The sequence below is a fragment of the Nomascus leucogenys genome, chromosome 17 (genome assembly GCF_006542625.1).
Source record: "Nomascus leucogenys isolate Asia chromosome 17, Asia_NLE_v1, whole genome shotgun sequence".
Lineage (NCBI taxonomy): Eukaryota > Metazoa > Chordata > Mammalia > Primates > Hylobatidae > Nomascus > Nomascus leucogenys.
In genome coordinates this window covers 34,237,088-34,254,688 of record NC_044397.1, presented here as the reverse complement: position 1 = coordinate 34,254,688, position 17,601 = coordinate 34,237,088, and the positions used below count along the sequence as shown (strand labels likewise).

At 47.3% G+C, this 17,601-nt stretch overlaps 1 protein-coding gene across 4 annotated transcripts in view; it reads right to left on the bottom strand.

Moving 5' to 3' along the window:
• The window catches only part of TMEM225B (transmembrane protein 225B), a 60,400-nt gene that overhangs the window by 2,566 nt on the left and 40,233 nt on the right, over positions 1–17,601 (bottom strand). For 3 of the 4 annotated variants that reach the window (XM_030796950.1, XM_030796951.1, XM_030796949.1), the window contains exons 3-7: positions 16,320–16,400; positions 12,002–12,212; positions 9,723–9,869; positions 8,805–8,942; positions 5,898–6,338 (exon numbers count right to left, since the gene is read on the bottom strand). In XM_030796950.1, the coding sequence (XP_030652810.1) occupies positions 6,166–6,338; positions 8,805–8,942; positions 9,723–9,869; positions 12,002–12,212; positions 16,320–16,331 (681 nt within the window). In that variant the 5' untranslated portion in view covers positions 16,332–16,400 and the 3' untranslated portion in view covers positions 5,898–6,165. Of the gene's footprint in view, positions 1–5,897; positions 6,339–8,804; positions 8,943–9,722; positions 9,870–12,001; positions 12,213–16,319; positions 16,401–17,601 lie in introns of those variants that run through there. The other variant, XM_030796952.1, reaches the window with a different exon arrangement.

Sequence of the window (17,601 nt, the reverse complement as noted above, 5' to 3'; positions counted from 1 at the left end):
CTGGTACAGCATTTGCTAAAAATGTATACTTATAGAATAAATGAACTCCTAGAATATAACATAGGTGTTAGACCATCTCACTTTATCCTCCATGTCTCTGTCCCACTTTCATATTTTTCTTGTCTGCCCATATTTGACTTGGGTTTATTTCTTCACCTTTTTATTAATAACCCACTTTTCAGCTGTTTCTAGTGTGCTACAAAATCCACAGTTGTTGTTTTTTTGTTTTGTTTTGTTTTGTTTTTTAAGAGACAAGGTCTTGCTCTGTCACCTAGGCTGGAGTACAGCGGTGCTATCATAGCTCACTACAGCTTCCAACTCCTGGGTTCAAGCAATCCTCCCACCTCAGCTTCCCAAATAGCTGGGACTACAGGCATGAGCCACCACACCCAGCTAATCTTTAAAAAATGTTTTGTAAGGACGGGGTCTCACTATGTTGCCCAGGCCAGTCTTAAACTCCTGGGCTCGAGCAATCCTCCCCACTTGGCTGCCCATATTTTTGTTTTAATTAATATATATTTTTCATTTCTAGAATTTCTATTTGATTTTTTCCAAATATTCTAGATTGATCTTTTAAAAGAATTTACCGATATGTTTAAGCTTTTCTTTATACATAGTAAATATAGTTGAGCCTGATAATTCTGAGATCTGAAGTCCCCTCAGATATCTTTCTGTTATCTGCTATTTCCACTGTTTTTGATGGTGCCACTTCCACCAGCAGTACCCAACAGCATCCATTTCCCATATCTCATCATCTCTGCCATTATCCAGCTTTAATTTTTGCCAATTGACAGGTGAAGTAAATGTTAGCTCATTTTTTAATTTGCATGTTCTTCATTATAAGTGAGGTCAGTCATTATTCCTACTTTCATTAACTTCTTGCCTTCCCTTTTCTGTGAACTGACTTTTCTTTGTGTTTCTATTAAGCTGTTTTTCTCTTTCTTATTGATTTATGAGTTCTGGGGACATTATATAATGTCCCTAGAGCATTAAATAATGTCCCCAGAACATTAATGTCTCCAGGACATGAATTGGGGGCATTCCTCAAACATATCTTCCTCGAACATACCATGGTACCTTGTTTCCTTGTGTGACAGGCTGCTCATTTTCCTTGGAAACATTTTTGTGAAATTTCTTTGAGTTCCAGGATAAAGTGAATTTATCTAGAGAGGGTTGATATTTTTTTCTTCCATGTAAATTTTTTTCTTGTCACCATCACCAGTCCAAGGTCATTGTAAACCCAATTTATAATTTGAGGATTTTTGAACCATGCTATAATAGTAATATGAATTTGGGCTGCAAATATTGAGGGGTGATTTGTGGTTGCAACTTCTCAACCACAAATCTTTGTGGTTTTGTGGTTGTCCAGCGTGGCACTAAGACAAATTATTGCCTTGCTGGTGCCTGGTGGTAGGGGTATGGGATAGGTGACTTATCTCTCACCCTTACATTGATAACCCAACCCTTGTCTACGGCCATACCACCCTGAATGTACCCGATCTCTTCTGATAATCCACACTTTTGCAGTCCTTGGTTTATGGGGGGAAAGCTCTCCTGTCAGATGCCCTTCCTTGAGTAAACTTTAAGCATAGTTTTAAAAAATCAAATCTCTACAAGACAATTTCTCTAGGTATTATTCTTTTTTTTTTTTTTTTTTGAGACAGAGTCTCTCTGTTGCCCAGGCTGGAGTGCAATGGCGCGATCTCGGCTCACTGCAGGCTCCGCACCCTGGGGTTCACGCCATTCTCCTGCCTCAGCCTCCTGAGTAGCTGGGACTACAGGCACTCGCCACCTCGCCCGGCTAATTTTTTGTATTTTTAGTAGAGACAGGGTTTCACTGTGTTAGCCAGGATGGTCTCGATCTCCTGACCTCGTGATCCGCCCGCCTTGGCCTCCCAAAGTGCTGGGATTACAGGCGTGAGCCACCGCGCCCGGCCTTCTCTAGGTATTATTCTTTACTTTGATGTTATCTTATAATTCATTACTATTTTGTTACCTCTCTGATATCTTTAGATTTTATTATTTATTTTATCATTTCTGTTGTTTTTGGCAGACGAATCAGCCCAACTATTTAGTCTGCCATGTTATCAGATGCAGGATGTCTCCAGGCTTCTTTATTTATATGTTTTTATTTCTTCCAAATAGGACATTTAAAATTACATTTTTACTGCCTGTATAATATTCCGTCCTCTGAATACACTATACTTTTAAAAATTATTTCAACATGGGAGAAATAATCTAGAATATACTCTTTTATTTTTGCTATTATAAATAACCTGGAATAAGCATTCTTGTATATAAATACTTGACCTCACCCCTGGTTATTTCCTTAGAATAAATACCTAAAATTCAACTCCTGGGCCACCAGGTATGAATATTTTTAAACCTATTAATGCATATGCTATTATAAAATGCTTTCCAGAAAGTTCATGCCAATTTACATTCCCATCAAATGTGTATGAGAGTGCTCAACTCACCAAAATTGGCTAAGACTGGTTTCTAATCTTTGTGGATTTGATTTTCATTTAAATTTTTTTATTTGACCAGTTTTATAGGGCTTTAGTAAAAATTCTTCCCAAGTTCTGGCAATAAATCCATCATCAATCCTAGCTTTCACTGGTGGCATGAATTTCCATTCTTTGTTTGTTTGTTTGTTTGTTTGAGACAGAGTCTCGCTCTGTCACCAGGCTAGAGTGCAGTGGCGCGATCTCAGCTCACTGCAACCTCTGCCTCCTGGGTTCAAGCGATTCTCCTGCCTCAGCCTCCCAAGTAGCTGGGACTACAGGTGTGCACCACCATGCCCAGCTAATTTTTGTATTTTTAGTAGAGATGGCATTTCACCATGTTGGCCAGGATGGTCTCGATCTCTTGACCTTGTGATCTGCCTGCCTCAGCCTCCCAAAGTGCTGGGATTACAGGCATGAGCCACCACACCTGGCCGAATTTCCATTCTTTTCTGGTTATTTATAGGAATTTGGGTGAGAAGATGGGAGAGGTGAGTCATGGACTACTGGCCTATTTTAATTCTAAGCTGAAATAACTAAAATAGGCTGATTCTTAAATCTTTCCCTCTATAGGCCCCAATGCACTTTCCATGTCTTCCACCCCTCCCCAACACACATCCCACCATGTTTGTTCTCTATTGCATTCATAGCCATTCCCTCTCAGGGTGGGTCCTTCTCAGGCATCTGAGGGTTGATATTTGCTAATGATTTGAAATTTGCTACCCCTGGAATCCCTATATGTTCTCTAATCTGCCCTACTGTGCCCACCAAGCCAGTCCCCCATCTGTGGCTTCCCAAACTGGTTCTGCTGGATTGGGGTGGTTTGGGCCACAGATACATAAGTTGGAGTTTGTAGATGTTCTCTATTCCTAGTTTCACTGACAATTACAGTTCCTATGGTTTCTTTTTTAAGATGGAAAAGTGAGACAATTTGGAACTAGGCTGTAATCATATCCCTATAAGAAACTCCCAAGATACCTTTTGGGGAGAAATGTAATAAGAAATTCCAGGCTGGGCGCGGTGGCTCATGCCTGTAATCCCAGCACTTTGGGAGGCCGAGGTGGGTGGATCACGAAGTCAAGAGATCAAGATCATCCTGGCCAACATAGTGAAACCCTGTCTCCACTAAAAATACAAAAATTAGCTGGGCATGGTGGCACACGCCTGTAGTCCCAGCTACTTGGGAAGCTGAAGCAGGAGAGTCGCTTGAACCAGGGAGCCGGAGGTTGCAGTGAGCCTAGATCGTGCCACTGCACTTTAGCCTGGTGACAGAGTGAGACTGTCTCCAAAAAAAAAAAAAAAAAAAGAAATTAAAAAAAAAAATTGGTTGTTCAAGTGTGTATGTCTTAGTTCCTCTGCTTGGGTGTTTGCCTCTAGGAACAGGGACAAATTCTGAAATCTCTTTGTACCCCAAGGGGTACCTTGAGTTCACCTTCAATGAAGGCTATTTAATCACCATGGAGTCCACATGACTCTAGCCATGTCCGTTGTATCTCCTCTCCCAAAAGACATCCACAGCTCCCTGCACTTGCTTTAGAAGTTGCACTGCTCGGCCGGGCGCGGTGGTTCAGGCCTGTAATCCCAGCACTTTGGGAGGCCGAGGCGGGTGGATCACGAGGTCAGGAGATCGAGACCACGGTGAAACCCCGTCTCTACTAAAAATACAAAAAATTAGCCGGGCGCAGTGGTGGGCGCCTGTAGTCCCAGCTACTCCAGAGGCTGAGGCAGGAGAATGGCGTGAACCTGGGAGGTGGAGGTTGCAGTGAGCCAAGATCGCACCACTGCACTCCAGCCTGGGCGACAGAGTGAGACTCCGTCTCAAAAAAAATAAAAAATAAAAAATAAGAAGTTGCATTGCTTAAGTGCTAAGAGCTTTTTCTGCACATTTGTTCTTTGGAGAGAGAAGTGGGAAGCCATTGGTAGGTGGTATCTTTGAGATGAAGGATGGAGATTCATATGGTTTGGGTTTGTCCCCACCCAGATCTCATCTTGAATTTGTAGATCTCATAGTTCCCACGTGTTGTAGGAGGGTCCCAGTGGAAGATAATTGGATCATGGGGGCGGTTTCTCCCATATTGTTCTCATGGTAGTGAATAAGTCTCACGAGATCTGATGGTTTTATAAGAGGTTTCCCTTTTTGCTTGGTTCTCATTATCTCTTGCCTGCCACCATGTAAGACATGCCTTTTGCCTTCCACCATGATTGTGAGCACCGCCCCCCCCACCCTGAGCCACATGGTACTGTGAATCCATTAAACCTCTTTTTCTTTATAAACTACCCAGTCTCAGATAGGTCTTCATCAGCAGCGTGAAAACAGACTAATATACAGATTAAGCCAGTGGAGGGCTTGGATCACTGTTCTAGCTGCCCCACTGCCCCATGCATGTGTTCTTCCCAGCTACACCCATTCTTGCTGGGAGGCTGAGTGCTCCCCGTGGTGTAAGCACCATAGGGCTGTGAATGGAGCACACTGGAGGAGCACTCGGGAGGCCTCTGGCTATAGGGAAATGATGGAATGCCAAATATATTGATTGGCTAATGTGCAGTCCTAATTATGGAAAAGGAGTCAGGTTGGTGCAAGGAGGGGAAAGCAAAAAGAAGAAGCAGATAAGCTACAAGTCGGCCTTTCTTCATGGTCCTGGACACGTAGCCCTCCTGTGCAAATAACTCACAACCTTCCTGCGCCCAAGCTATCACCAGACACCTGCGAGTTAGCTCACTGCAAACGTTGGCATTATCAGTACTGCACAAAGCCCTCTTCAGCATACAGCATAAACACTATGCCATCAAATCTCCAACAAGTCTTTGTTTCCTTTCAGTCTGCTCCTCTTCTGCTGGTTCTGCCTGTTGCTCCCTGGCAATGTACCTTTTTTTTTTTTTTTTTTTTTTTTGAGACAGAGTTTCACTCTTGTTTCCCAGGCTGGAGCGCAATGGTGCGATCTCGGCTCACCAAAACCTCCACCTCCTGGGTTCAAGCGATTCTCCTGCCTCAGCCTCCCGAGTAGCTGGGATTGCAGGCATGCACCACCACACCCAGCTAATTTTGTATTTTTAGTAGAGACAGGGTTTCTCCGTGTTGATCAAGCTGGTCTCGAACTCCTGACGTCAGGTGATCCGCCCGCCTCGGCCTACCAAAGTGCTGGGATTATAGACATGAGCCACCACGCCCAGCCCGGCAATGTACTTTTATACTTCCTTTAATAAATCTGCCTTTCTTTATCTACAGCCGTCTTGGTAAATTCTTTTACCCCTGGGCCACCAGCCCAAATAGTTGTCATTCCCCCGAGTATATTCTGTATTCTGTACGGTTTCTGTTTTGCAAAATCCCATTTCACTTGGTTATCTTGTAATATTCCTCCCTCCCCTCCTGCCCTGCAGGCTTGGTTTTTGAGGTATGGATGAACAAAGTAGCCCTTCTTTTTATTGAAAATACCTGCAAAAACGTCACTCAAGAAACTCAGAAGAGTTGAAAGGACTTTTAGCAAATTTCACATAAAAGCAAGATAGAATCACTGTGAGTATGGGGAGGTGGAGAGTTGATCTGACATGCAAGAAGCTCCTCAAAGGCACAGATACTGGCAGAGAAGGTGGGGAGGACTACAAACAGCTACATGTGTACACTCACATGGCTTGAAGAAGGGTAGAGAAGCCATGTCCTGGGCTAGATGACTGTTTCTCCTGTCACCTGTGTCTCCTTTTGTACTGAGCTCAGTTCTCCTCCCAAACTCTCCAGATTGTCCAGGTACAGGCTCCCGTGGTCCTCCTCCATCCTCTGGGAAGTGGACAACAAGTGCCAGTAAGGGCAGGCCATTTCTTGAAGGAGGCAGATGGTACCTAGGGAACAGCCAATGTTTGGGTCAGGTCAGAGAAAGTCCAGAGCTCCACACCCTAGAGGTCAGGTCCCTCTAGCTCCAGAGCTGCCCTCCCTCATTCTGCCCCCCAATCTAGGGTATCACCGAGAGAGATTACAGGCAGGATGCGTCAAAGGACAAGAAGTACAAACACATGTATAAAATCACAGACCCAGGGTTAGCACCTAGAAGACATCTCAGCAATCATGTAGCCCATTAATGGGTGAAAAAAAAACTAGGGTTTAGAGAAAGGAAGTTCCAACACAAAACCCAGGTTCAACCCAAGACCTTCAGTGAAGTAAAAGATAGACAACTGACATGAATAAGAACGAATGAGGGATGGACGTGGTGGTTCACGCCTGTAATTCCAGTGCTTTGGGAAGCCGAGACAGGAGGGTCTTTTGAGCCCGGGAGTTCAAGACTCATCATGGGCGACATAGCAAGACCTTGTGTTTACAAAAAAAAATTAAAATTAGCCAGGCATGATGGCATGAGCCTGAAGCCCCACCTACTTGGGAGGCTGAGGCAGTAGGATCACTTGAGCCCAGGAGGCCAAGGGTGCTGTGAGCTATGATCACACCACTGCCCTCCAGCCTGGGCAACAGAGCAAGACCTTGTCCCTTTAAAAAAAGAACAAATGGCCGGGCGCAGTGGCTCACACCTGTAATCCCAGCACTTTGGGAGGCCGAGGTGGGCGGATCACAAGGTCGGGAGTTCGAGACCAGCCTGGCCAACATGGTGAAACCCCGTCTCTACTAAAAATATAAAAATTAGCTAGGCATGGTGGCGTGCACCTGTAGTCCCAGCTACTTGAGAGGCTGAGGCAGAATTGCTTGAACCCGGGAGACGGAGGTTGCAGTGAGCCGAGATCGAGAGCAAGACTCCATCTCGGGAAAAAAAAGAGACAACAAATGGAGATATCTTGAGTGAATGATCAATGCTGTGTTAAGATGAAGACTAAGAAAAAAGACATCTTCTATTTTCAGCATTATAGCAGACTACTCTCCCACTAAAAGCCATAAAAATTTTAAATAAAATGTGAGAGAACTTCAAAGAATTCATGGAAATCATGGAAAATGGAATTAAAAGGTTAAAATATAAAATATTGTAACTCTATTTGGTGAAGGGGAAATTAAGAAATAAAAGCTTAAATATATTTTGTTTGTTTGTTTGTTTGTTTTTTTGAGATGGAGTCCTGCTGTTGCCCAGGCTGGAGTGCAGTGGTGAGATCTCAGCTCACCGCAACCTCTACCTCCTGGGTCCAAGTGATTCTCCTGCTTCATACTGAGTAGCTGGGATTACAGGCACGCACCACCATACCCAGCTAATTTTTGTATTTTTAGTAGAGATGGGTTTTCGCCATGTTGGCCAGGCTGGTCTTGAACTCCTAACCTCAGGTGGTCCACCTGCCTCAGCCTCCCAAAGTGCTGGGATGACAGGCGTGAGCCAGTGCACCTGGCCATATATACACATATATACACACATACATACATACATATGTGTGTATATAAATATATGTATGTGTGTGTGTGTGTGTATATATATATGGTTTTTTTTTAACTAGCTGGCCATGGTCGCGCATGCCTGTAGTTCCAGTGATTCAAGAGGCTGAGGCAGGAGGATCGCTTGAGCCCCAGAGTTGGAGGCTGCAGTTGTACCACTGCACTCCAACCTGGGCAACAAAGCAAGACCCTGTCTCTTAAAAAAAAAAAGGTAGAGACAGGAATAGATAGCCTAAGGAACCAGGATGGTGGAAGGGAGACTATAAAAATTTCAAAGAGTTTAGTTCTAAGTCAAGAAGGATAAGAACAGGAAGGCCAAGGATGGGGTTGAAGCTCCAGAGCAGTGCTGTCCAGTAGAACGTTCTGCAGAGAAGGAAATTTCTCTGTCTGCACTGTCCAATATGACAGTGTCCAATAGCCACTGGACATATGTGGTTATTGAACACCGGTGATGTGGCTAGTATGGCTGAGGAACTGAATTCGTAACTTTGTATTTTATTTTAGAGATGGAGTCTTGTTCTGTCACCCAGGCTGGAGTGCAGTGATGTGATCTCAGCTCACTGCAACCTCTGCCTCCTGGGTTCAAGCGATTCTCCTGCCTCAGCCTCCCGAGTAGCTGGGATTGCAGACATGTGCCACCATGCCCAGCTAATTTTTGTATTTTTAGTAGAGATGGGGTTTCACCATGTTGGCCAGGCTGGTCTCAAACTCCTGGCCTCAAGTGATCCACCCATCTCGGCCTCCCAAAGTGCTGGAATTACAGGTGTGAACCACCACATCTGGCCAATAACTATTTTAATTAACGAAAGTTAAATAGCCACGTCTAGCTGGCAGTTGCGGTTTGGAACAGTGCAATTCTAGAGAATCCAAAGGGAGGGCCTCCACAAGACAGGTTCCTAAATCCAGACTGAGGACAAGAAGCAGGGCACTGTTCCCTGGACACTCACCAGCCACCATGAACAGAAAGATGCCGAAGCCCAGCATATAGTAAGGCCACAGCACGGAGAACTGCAGGGGGCCGAGCTTCATCCTCACAGCCTGGATCTCCAGGGCATGCAGCACCAAAGCCAGGAAGGCACAGGCCCCTGGAGGGTCACAGGGAGGCACCCTTGCTCTCCTCCCATGATACCTGCCTTCCCTCCAAACTTCACTCCCTGTGGCTCCTGCCTGGAGGCTCCTTCATCCTCGCCCCCTCTCTGAAAAAAAAACTCCCACCCAGATGCCTGTCCCTCCCTCCTTTCTGACTCATCCTCAAAGCCCATGTGCTTCACCTCCCAGGGAACCATCATCAGAACTCCCTTTCCTAGCACCCTCTGCATCTGCCCTTAGCTCACTTCAGGTCGCACCCTCTGGGTGCAACACTTTGGATTAAATGCAATCCCATTTTCCTACTGCTCTACCTCCACCATTTGCCTAGGAGCCTCTCAGGGTGGAGCCTGGGTCACCCCTTATAAATGTCAAAAGAGGCCAGGTGCAGTGGCTCATGCCTGTAATCTCAGCAATTGGGAGGCTGAGGCAGGAGAACCGCTTGACACCAGGAGTTCAAGGCCAGCCTGGGCAACATAGCGAGATCCCCATCTCTACCAAAAAAAAAAAAAGTTTAAATTAGCCAGGCGTGGTGGCGCATGCCTGGAGTCCCATCTACTTGGGAGGCGGAGGTGGCAAGATCACTTTAGCCCAGGAGGTTGAGGCTGCAGTGAGCTATGATCGCACCACTGCACTCCAGCCTAGGCAACAGAGTGAGACCCTGTCCCTAAAAAGAAAAATTATGCCTCTTTTGACATTACAGGGACTGATCACTCCTCTTTCTCTGGACTCCTCCCCAGGCCCTAGTGAAGGTCAGGGATCACCTAGCTGTTCCACACCTGTGAAGAAGCTGATGCAGGCTAACACAAAGTTTTGCTTCCAGGTCCTCGGGAAGAACTTGGATGCAAAGGGCACCATGATGAAGGTGGTGAGGAAAGCCAGGAAAACTGCAGAGAGCAGGAAAACCCGGCCGAGGATGATGTAAACTGCAGGGGAGGGAGAAGTGGGGCTGAAGCTGGGAACCCTGACCCAAAAAGGTCAGAGTCCTACAGAGCCTGGGCAGGGCTGGCCCCCGGAGCTTCCACCACCCTTGTATCCCAAAGCATGGCCTTGGGACCGAGGTTGTGACCATGCCACTTTGGCCCCAATAATGCTCTGGCTCCACAATTTGATTCCCAATGGCATAGAAATATATGAAAAAAAATTAAATTGACAATGTCAGATACTGAAATCACCAGTTCTTAATAAATTTTTTTTTCTTTTTTGAAACAGGGTCTCACTCTGTCGCCCCGGCTGGAGTGTGGCGGTGCAATCTCAGCTCACTGTAACCGACTTCACAGGCTCAAGCAATCCTCCTGCCTCAGCCTCCAGAGTAGCTGGGACCATAAGCATGCACCACCACACCTGGCTAATTTTTTTATTTTTATGTTTTGTAGAAACAAGATCTTGCTCTGTCGCCCAAGCTAGAGTGCAGTGGCACCATCATAGCTCATTGCAGCTTCAACCTCCTGGGCTCCAGCGATCCTCCCATCTTGGCCTCTCAAAGCGCTCAGATGACAGGCATGAGCCACTGTGCCTGGCCTTAACAAACGTTATTATGTGAATTTGGTTGTACCAAACCATGTATCATCCACTAGGGGAAAATGGTGGTTTTAAAAAGCAACACAAAATCAAACTCTTGTGATAAAATTTGTTGCACATTCAAATGTGAAGAATCACACCTGTATTGGTTACCCTGAAATAATTCACCATGGAAAATCAGAACTTTGTGAGGTCAAAATGTTCTGAACTCTGAGGGAATCCCCACACCTTTATTTAATTTTCCTAGTTAATAGGAGTGAGACTGGGTGCAATGGTTCACGCCTGTAATCTCAACACTTTGGGAGGCTGACGTGGGAGGATTGCCTGAGGCCAGGAGTTGGAGACCAGCCTGGGCCACATAGTAAGACCCCATCTCTAAAAGAAATTTTTAAAAGTTGGGCATGGTGGGGCACACCTGTAGTCCCAGCTACTTGGGAGGCTGAGGCAGGAGGATCACTTGAGCTGAGGAGGTGGAGGCTGCAGTGAGCTATGATCACACCAGCCTGGGCAACAGAGCAAGATCCTGTTTTTACAAAACCTAAAATTAAAAAATTAGCTGGGAGCTGTGGTGCACACCTGTAGTCCCAACTACTCAGGAGGCTAAGATGGGAGGATCGCTTGAACTCAAGAGTTGGAGGCTGCAGTGAGCTATGATCACACTAGCCTAGGTAACAAAGCGAGATCCTGTTTTTTACAACACAAAAAATTAAAAAATTAGCTGGGAGCTATGGTGAGCACATGTAGTCCCAACTACTCAGGAGGTTGAGGCAGGAGGATCGCTTGAACTCAGCAGTTGGAGGCTGCAGGGAGCCATGATCATACCACTGCACTTCGGCCTGGGCAACAGAGTGAGACCCCATCTCTAAAAGCAACAACAACAACAACAGGAGTAGTGAAACAGACCAAAAGTAGCAGAGCCAGAGTCTGATAACAGGGTGATTTGTTCTCTGACTGCTGGCATGATGCAGACCCATGTGAAAATGAGTTTACATACCCTCCTGCGCTGGTAGAGGTGGGCAGATGGCAGTGGGATAAGGAGTCAAAGTTGCTGTTGAAGCCCCAGATATCCCAGAGTCTGCTCTTGGGTTAACCAAGCCTGGTTAATTTTTTGTCTTTTGTTGTTGTTGTTGTTGTTTTGAGACAGGGCCTCACTCTCACTCCCAGGCTGGAATGCAGTGGCACGATCACAGCTCACTGCAGCCTCGAACTCCTGGGCTCAAGCAGGAGCCCTCCAACCTCAGCCTTTTGAGTAGCTGGGACTACAGGCACATGCCACCATGCTCAGCCAATTTTCTCATTTTTGTAGCAACAGGGTTTGGCTATGTTGCCCAGGCTGGTCTTGAACTCCTGGCCTCAAGCAATCCTCTCGCTTCAGCCTCCCAAAGTGCTGGGATTACAAGTGCAAGCCACCGTGTCCAGCCCTGAGCTAATTAGATTTTGTCCTCTCTGCTCCCACCCTGTTCTTTCACCCCCCACCTCTGTCCCGACACTGGCCGCATCTCCCCTCTCTCTCCTCCCCGCCTCCGTCCCTCCTTACTGGATAAGGGTCGAGGCTTCCAGCATTTGACATGGAAGCAGTTCTCAAATAGGCCACTGAAAAAGACTTCATGGGACTCCTCGTTCGTCACTCGCACCCAGAAGGGAAAGATGGAGACCACCAGTATAAGCAGGTAGCCTAGGGAGGTTAAGGCTGGGACTATGGCCCAGGAGAATCCCTTCATGTCCTTGTCCTCTAACGTCAGCACCACCTGTGTAAGAGAAAAGTGATCGTGAAGGTGGGACACTGACCCAAATTCTCCTGCAGCACAGAGGGAAAGAGACAATGGCTGGGGAAATGTCAGTGCTGTGTATGGCGCATATGTGAAGCTCAGTAAATTATGATTTCTTTGCTTAACTTTACAGCCTACACACCTCTGCAGCAGACCAAAAAAAAAAAATGCATAAAACGTTTTCTGTCACTAAATCACTGGGTGATCTTGGGCATGTCAGGTTCCCTCTCTGAGCCCCAATTTCTTCCTCTGGTAAAGTGAGGAGGTTGAACTGGGCCATTCACAAGGCCTCTTCAGCTTTAAAGTTCTCGACTTTCAGCTGGGTGCGGTGGCTCACACCTGCAATCCCACCACTTTGGGAGGCTGAGACAGGTGGATCGCTTGAGTCCAGGAGTTCAAGACCAGCCTGGGCAACATGGCGAAACCCTGTCTCTACCAAAAATTAGCCAGGCATAGTGGTGCACACCTGTAGTCCTAGCTACTCAGCAGCCTGAGGTGAGAGGATCGCCTAAGCCCAGGAAGGTCAAGGCTGCAGTGAACCATGATCACACCACTGCCCTCCAGCCTGGGTGACAGAGCAAGACTTTGTCTCAAAAAAAAAAAAAAATTAAATAATTTAAAAAATAAAAAAAACTAAAGTTCTAAGCTTTCAATTCTTTTTTTTTTTTTTTTTAAGATGGAGTCTCGCTGTTGTCGGCCCAGGCTGGAGTGCAATGGCACCATCTCGGCTCACTGCAACCTCCGCCTCCCAGGTTCCAGCAATTCTCCCGCCTCAGCCTCCTGAGTAGCTGAGATTACAGGCGCCCGCCACCACACCCAGATAATTTTTGTATTTTTAGTAGAGACGGGGTTTCACCATGTTGGCCAGGCTGGTCTCGAACTCCTGACCTCAGGTGATCCACCAGCCTCAGCCTCCCAAAGTGCTGGGATTGCAGGTGTGAGCCACTATGCCCAGCCCTAAGCTTTCAATTCTATCAACAGCCACCTCTACTGGCCATCAGAAGGACAACTCCAGCCATTTTGCAGTCAACTGTCTTCCTTTTGGGATTTCAGACTGAGAACCAAGGGGAGATATTCAGACCAGAGCCTTAGGTGCCCTTATTCGGTGACTGGCCTTCTGACCACAGGAACTGTGGGTTTAGGTGGGGAGGGGTCTATCTGTGCAGGAGGAGCCCCTGCTGAGAAATGAGCAGGTCATGTACATGCAGGAAGTTTTACAAAGAGTTCTGGTGTTTCATAGAGCCTCCTGCAGCCGGGGCCCTTACTGAAGGATCCCTATCACGTGGAGCTCCTCCCCCAAACCCATCTTCTCTTTCATCACCATCTATCACTAAGATGTCTCCTTTTGTGGCCAGTCACTGGTGGCTCATGCCTATAATCCCAGCATTTTGGAAGGCCGTGGTGGGAGGATCTCATGAACTCAGGAATTTTGAGACCAGCCTAGGCAACACAGTCAGACCAGTCTCCACAAGAAATTGTTAAAAATTAGCCAGGCATGGGGGCATGTACCTGTCTGTAGTTCCCAGCTACTTGAGAGGACAAGGCAAGAGGATCTCTTGAGCCCAGGAGTTAGAGACTGCAGTGAGCTATGATCATGCTGCCGTACTCCAGCCTGGGCAACAAAGCAAGACCTTGTCTCTAAAAGAAAAAAAATTTCAAAAGATGTCGTCTTTTGAATGAGTAGTTACACCGCGGTGGGTAAGTGCTGGCTGGTGTCGTCTCAGCTTCATCACTTCCTAGCTGTGTGATCTTGGGGAACCTGCTCAGAGTCTCAGGACCTCGCTTTCCCCATCTGGAAAAGGAAGGATATAACACCTGCCTAATGATAAGGAAGGATATATTATAACACCTGCCCAATGATAAGAATACAACACCTGCCCACTGAGAGGACCAAATGAAATAACGCATACCAAAGTGTCCAACACAGTGCTGAGCACTCAGGTGCTTGGTTAAAGTTGGGAGGGCAGGGATGGAGGGCAGACTTCTAAAATTCAGATATCTTTGTGGGAGAAGGGGCTGGAGTCCACATCCAACTTCAGGACAAATTGTTTCAACGAATCTGCTTTCCCCTCTGTCTGTGCTGAGCCTGGCAGCTCTGAAGAATGAGAGTTATCCAGCAATGGGAAGGAAGGAAGGAGCAGGGACAGTGATTGGAGCTGCAGGGAGGGTGGGCCTGGCCAGAGGCCTCCAGGTGGCACTGTGATGACCCTGGCTACCTGGCAGTGCAGAAAGGGGACATCAGGAGGTGAAAGGAAGATGTGACAAGGGAGGTGCACCCCAAGATGGCGGTCTTTCTTTCCAAGTCCTACCCAAAGCCAGGCCTGGGAACTCTTGCCTGTGCAAGGCTGGGCTTGGCAGCATCACGGTTTTCAAGCTGTGCCTGGGGAGTAGAGAGCACAAGGCCCTCAAAGTGAGTGTGCTTTCCTCCCCTGCTCCCACACCCTGTGCAAACCTTGCCCAGTGCAGGCACTGGTGCCTCTACCCAATCCCCATGCAGACCCTCACTGCAGCCAGGGAAGAGGGCATCTTTCCCCAGGCAGACACTTGCTGCAGCCAGGGAAGGGGGCATCTCTGAAAGCTACCAATGGCTATGGCTGAAAAAGCCTAATGGCAGAGGGCAGAGGTGTGGGTCCCTTCCTGTACCCCCCACACCCAAATACCCTGGTTATAAACAGGTAAACACATGTTCATCTTCGATGCTGTCAGAGTGACTTGAAAATGTTTGTACTTTCTCTTCCTTTCTGACATTCTCTAGTTTCTCTTCTTTCCACTTGAAAAATTGAATTATTCCCTTCTTTCCTTATTATTTTTTGTTTTCAGCTACAGGGTCTCACTCTGTCGCCCAGGCTAAACCTCCTGGGCACAAGTGATCCTCCCACCTCAGCCTCCTGAGTAGCTGGGACTACAGGTGCGTGCCACCACGCCCAGCTAATTTTTTAATTTTTTGTAGAGACAGGGGTCTAACTATGTTGCCCAGTGTGTCTTAAACTCCTGAGCTTAAGTGATGTTCCTGCCTTGGCCTCCCAAAGAGTTGGGATTACAGGTATGAACCACCACACCCGGACCTTCCCTCTCTTTAAATCTCCACTTTCCATCTCCCATCCACTCTCCAGGTCATACAAGTCATCCCAACCTCAGGGCCTCCATTTCCTTCTCTCTAAAATGATGAAGTCTGTTGGAACAGAGGGCGTTGAGGCATCCTTCTAGTATTAGAACTCAATGGGAAGGAGTCATGGCTGCATCTTGACCCTGTCCTCTGTATAGATGGGAGTACACTGGGCATTCTAATTTGATAGGGGGCACCTCTTCCTGTCTACCCCATCTCCACCTGAATATGTCTAGAAGTGATTTCTGTCTGCTTTATTTCTACCTTTTTTTTCTCTTATTCACCCAAACCCTAGCCTTGAACTCATGCTGGTTCTTCCCTCTCCCCAACCCCACTTCCATCTCATCAGCCTTCCTCATCTTCTCAGTTTTCCCTTCATAAAGTTCCCCAACCTTCCGTCCTTCCTGTCCCCATGCCTGCCACGTCTCCCTCCACACCTGGAACATCACCGTCGTCCCCAGGCTCCTCTGGCCTCTGTACCTGGTGATTTGGTTTGGCTGTGTCCCCACCCAAATCCCACCTTGCATTGTAATAATCCCCATGTGTCAAGAGCAGGGCCAGGTGGAGATAATTGAATCATGGGGGCAGTTTCCCCCACACTGTTCTCGTGGTAGTGAATAAGCCTCATGAGCTCTGGTGGTTTTATAAGTGGAAGTTCCCCTGCTCAAGCTCTCTCTTGCCAGCCACCATGAAAGATGTGACTTTGCTCTTCATCACCTTCAGCCATGATTGTGAGGCCTCCGCAGCCATGTGGTGCAAGTCAACTAAACCTCTTTCCTTTATAAGGTACCCAGTCTTGGGTATGTCTTTATTAGCAGCATAAGAACAGAGTAATACACCTGGGTTCCTTCCTGGGGGGGTGCCCGTTCTGCTCCCCTAAATTTTCCAAACCCCACTCCCCTGAAAAGTGCAGCTTGGTCCTGTCCACTCCATGCAGCCCTCCCAAACACTCCCTCAGCAAAAATTCACTGTGCACTTACAGGTCGCCCCATTCCCAATGTAGGCCAATGGTGGGGATTCAGAGATGAAAAAAGGCAGGAACTCAGAGGCTCTTGGAACTACTAGGGAGAGAGACACAGAAACACATCATGTGATGCAGTGCTTTCGTCTTCACAGCCCGGGGTTACTTTGGGGCCAGGCATACCCCAGGGCACTACCCCTTATCTGTCGCGTTCCCACTGCCCCCTCCACTCTCCGGTGATGAGGACCTTGTCCTCCTTTCCCTGGGCACCAGGCCAGGGCCCTCCCTGAAGCAGCCCTTAGTGCCAGCACTGGACAAGGTTATATCTTCGCATACACAACTTAAGATCCGCACGGATATAGGCCAAGCTGAAAGATCACAGATATTTGAATATAAGAGGGGATTTGTAGATCCTTTTGTACAGAAGCAGAGATGGAGAGCTGGAGAGAGGGAATGACTGGTGGAGGATTCCACAGCCCATCGGTGCTGGCACAGGGACCAGAATACTGCATCACTGCCAGGCCAGCCTCACCAGCCACCAGTGGCCAGCAGTTCAATTTAGTGATTCCCAAATCTGGAATTCTGTAGATCCAGAGAATGCTTTCTTATAGGCATGTGCATGTGTGAGAAAGAGAGAGAGAATGGGGGAATATAGGACTGCCAACTTTTTATTTTGCCAAGAGCATTCAAAACAAAGCAACTTATCTACTGTCACTGGTTTGGTTTTTATTCAATTTTTTGTTATTGTTGTTTTTTGAGATAGAGTCTTGTGTCACCCAGGCTGGAGTGCAGTGGTGCATTCATGCCTCCTGGGCACAAGGGATCCTCCTGCCTCAGCCTCCCGAGTAGCTGGGACTACAGGTGTATGCCATTACACCTGGCTAATTTTTTTTTGAGATGGTGTCTTGCTATGTTGCCCAGGCAACCCCTGGGCTCAAGTGATCCTCCCACCTTTACCTCCCAAAGTGCTGAAATTACAGGCATGAGGCCCCACGTCTGACCAAATTATTATTTTTTAAAGGACCAATGGGCCGGGCGCGGTGGCTCACGCCTGTAATCCAAGCACTTTGGGAGGCCGAGGTGGGTGGATCACAAGGTCATGAGATCGAGACCATCCTGGCTAACATAGTGAAACCCCGTCTCTACTAAAAATACAAAAAAAAAAATTAGCCAGGCGTGGTGGGGGCGCCTGTAGTCCCAGCTACTCAGGAGGCTGAGGCAGGAGAATGGCGTGAACCCAGGAGGTGGAGCTTGCAGTGAGCCGAGATTGAGCCACTGCACTCCAGCCTGGGCGACAGAGC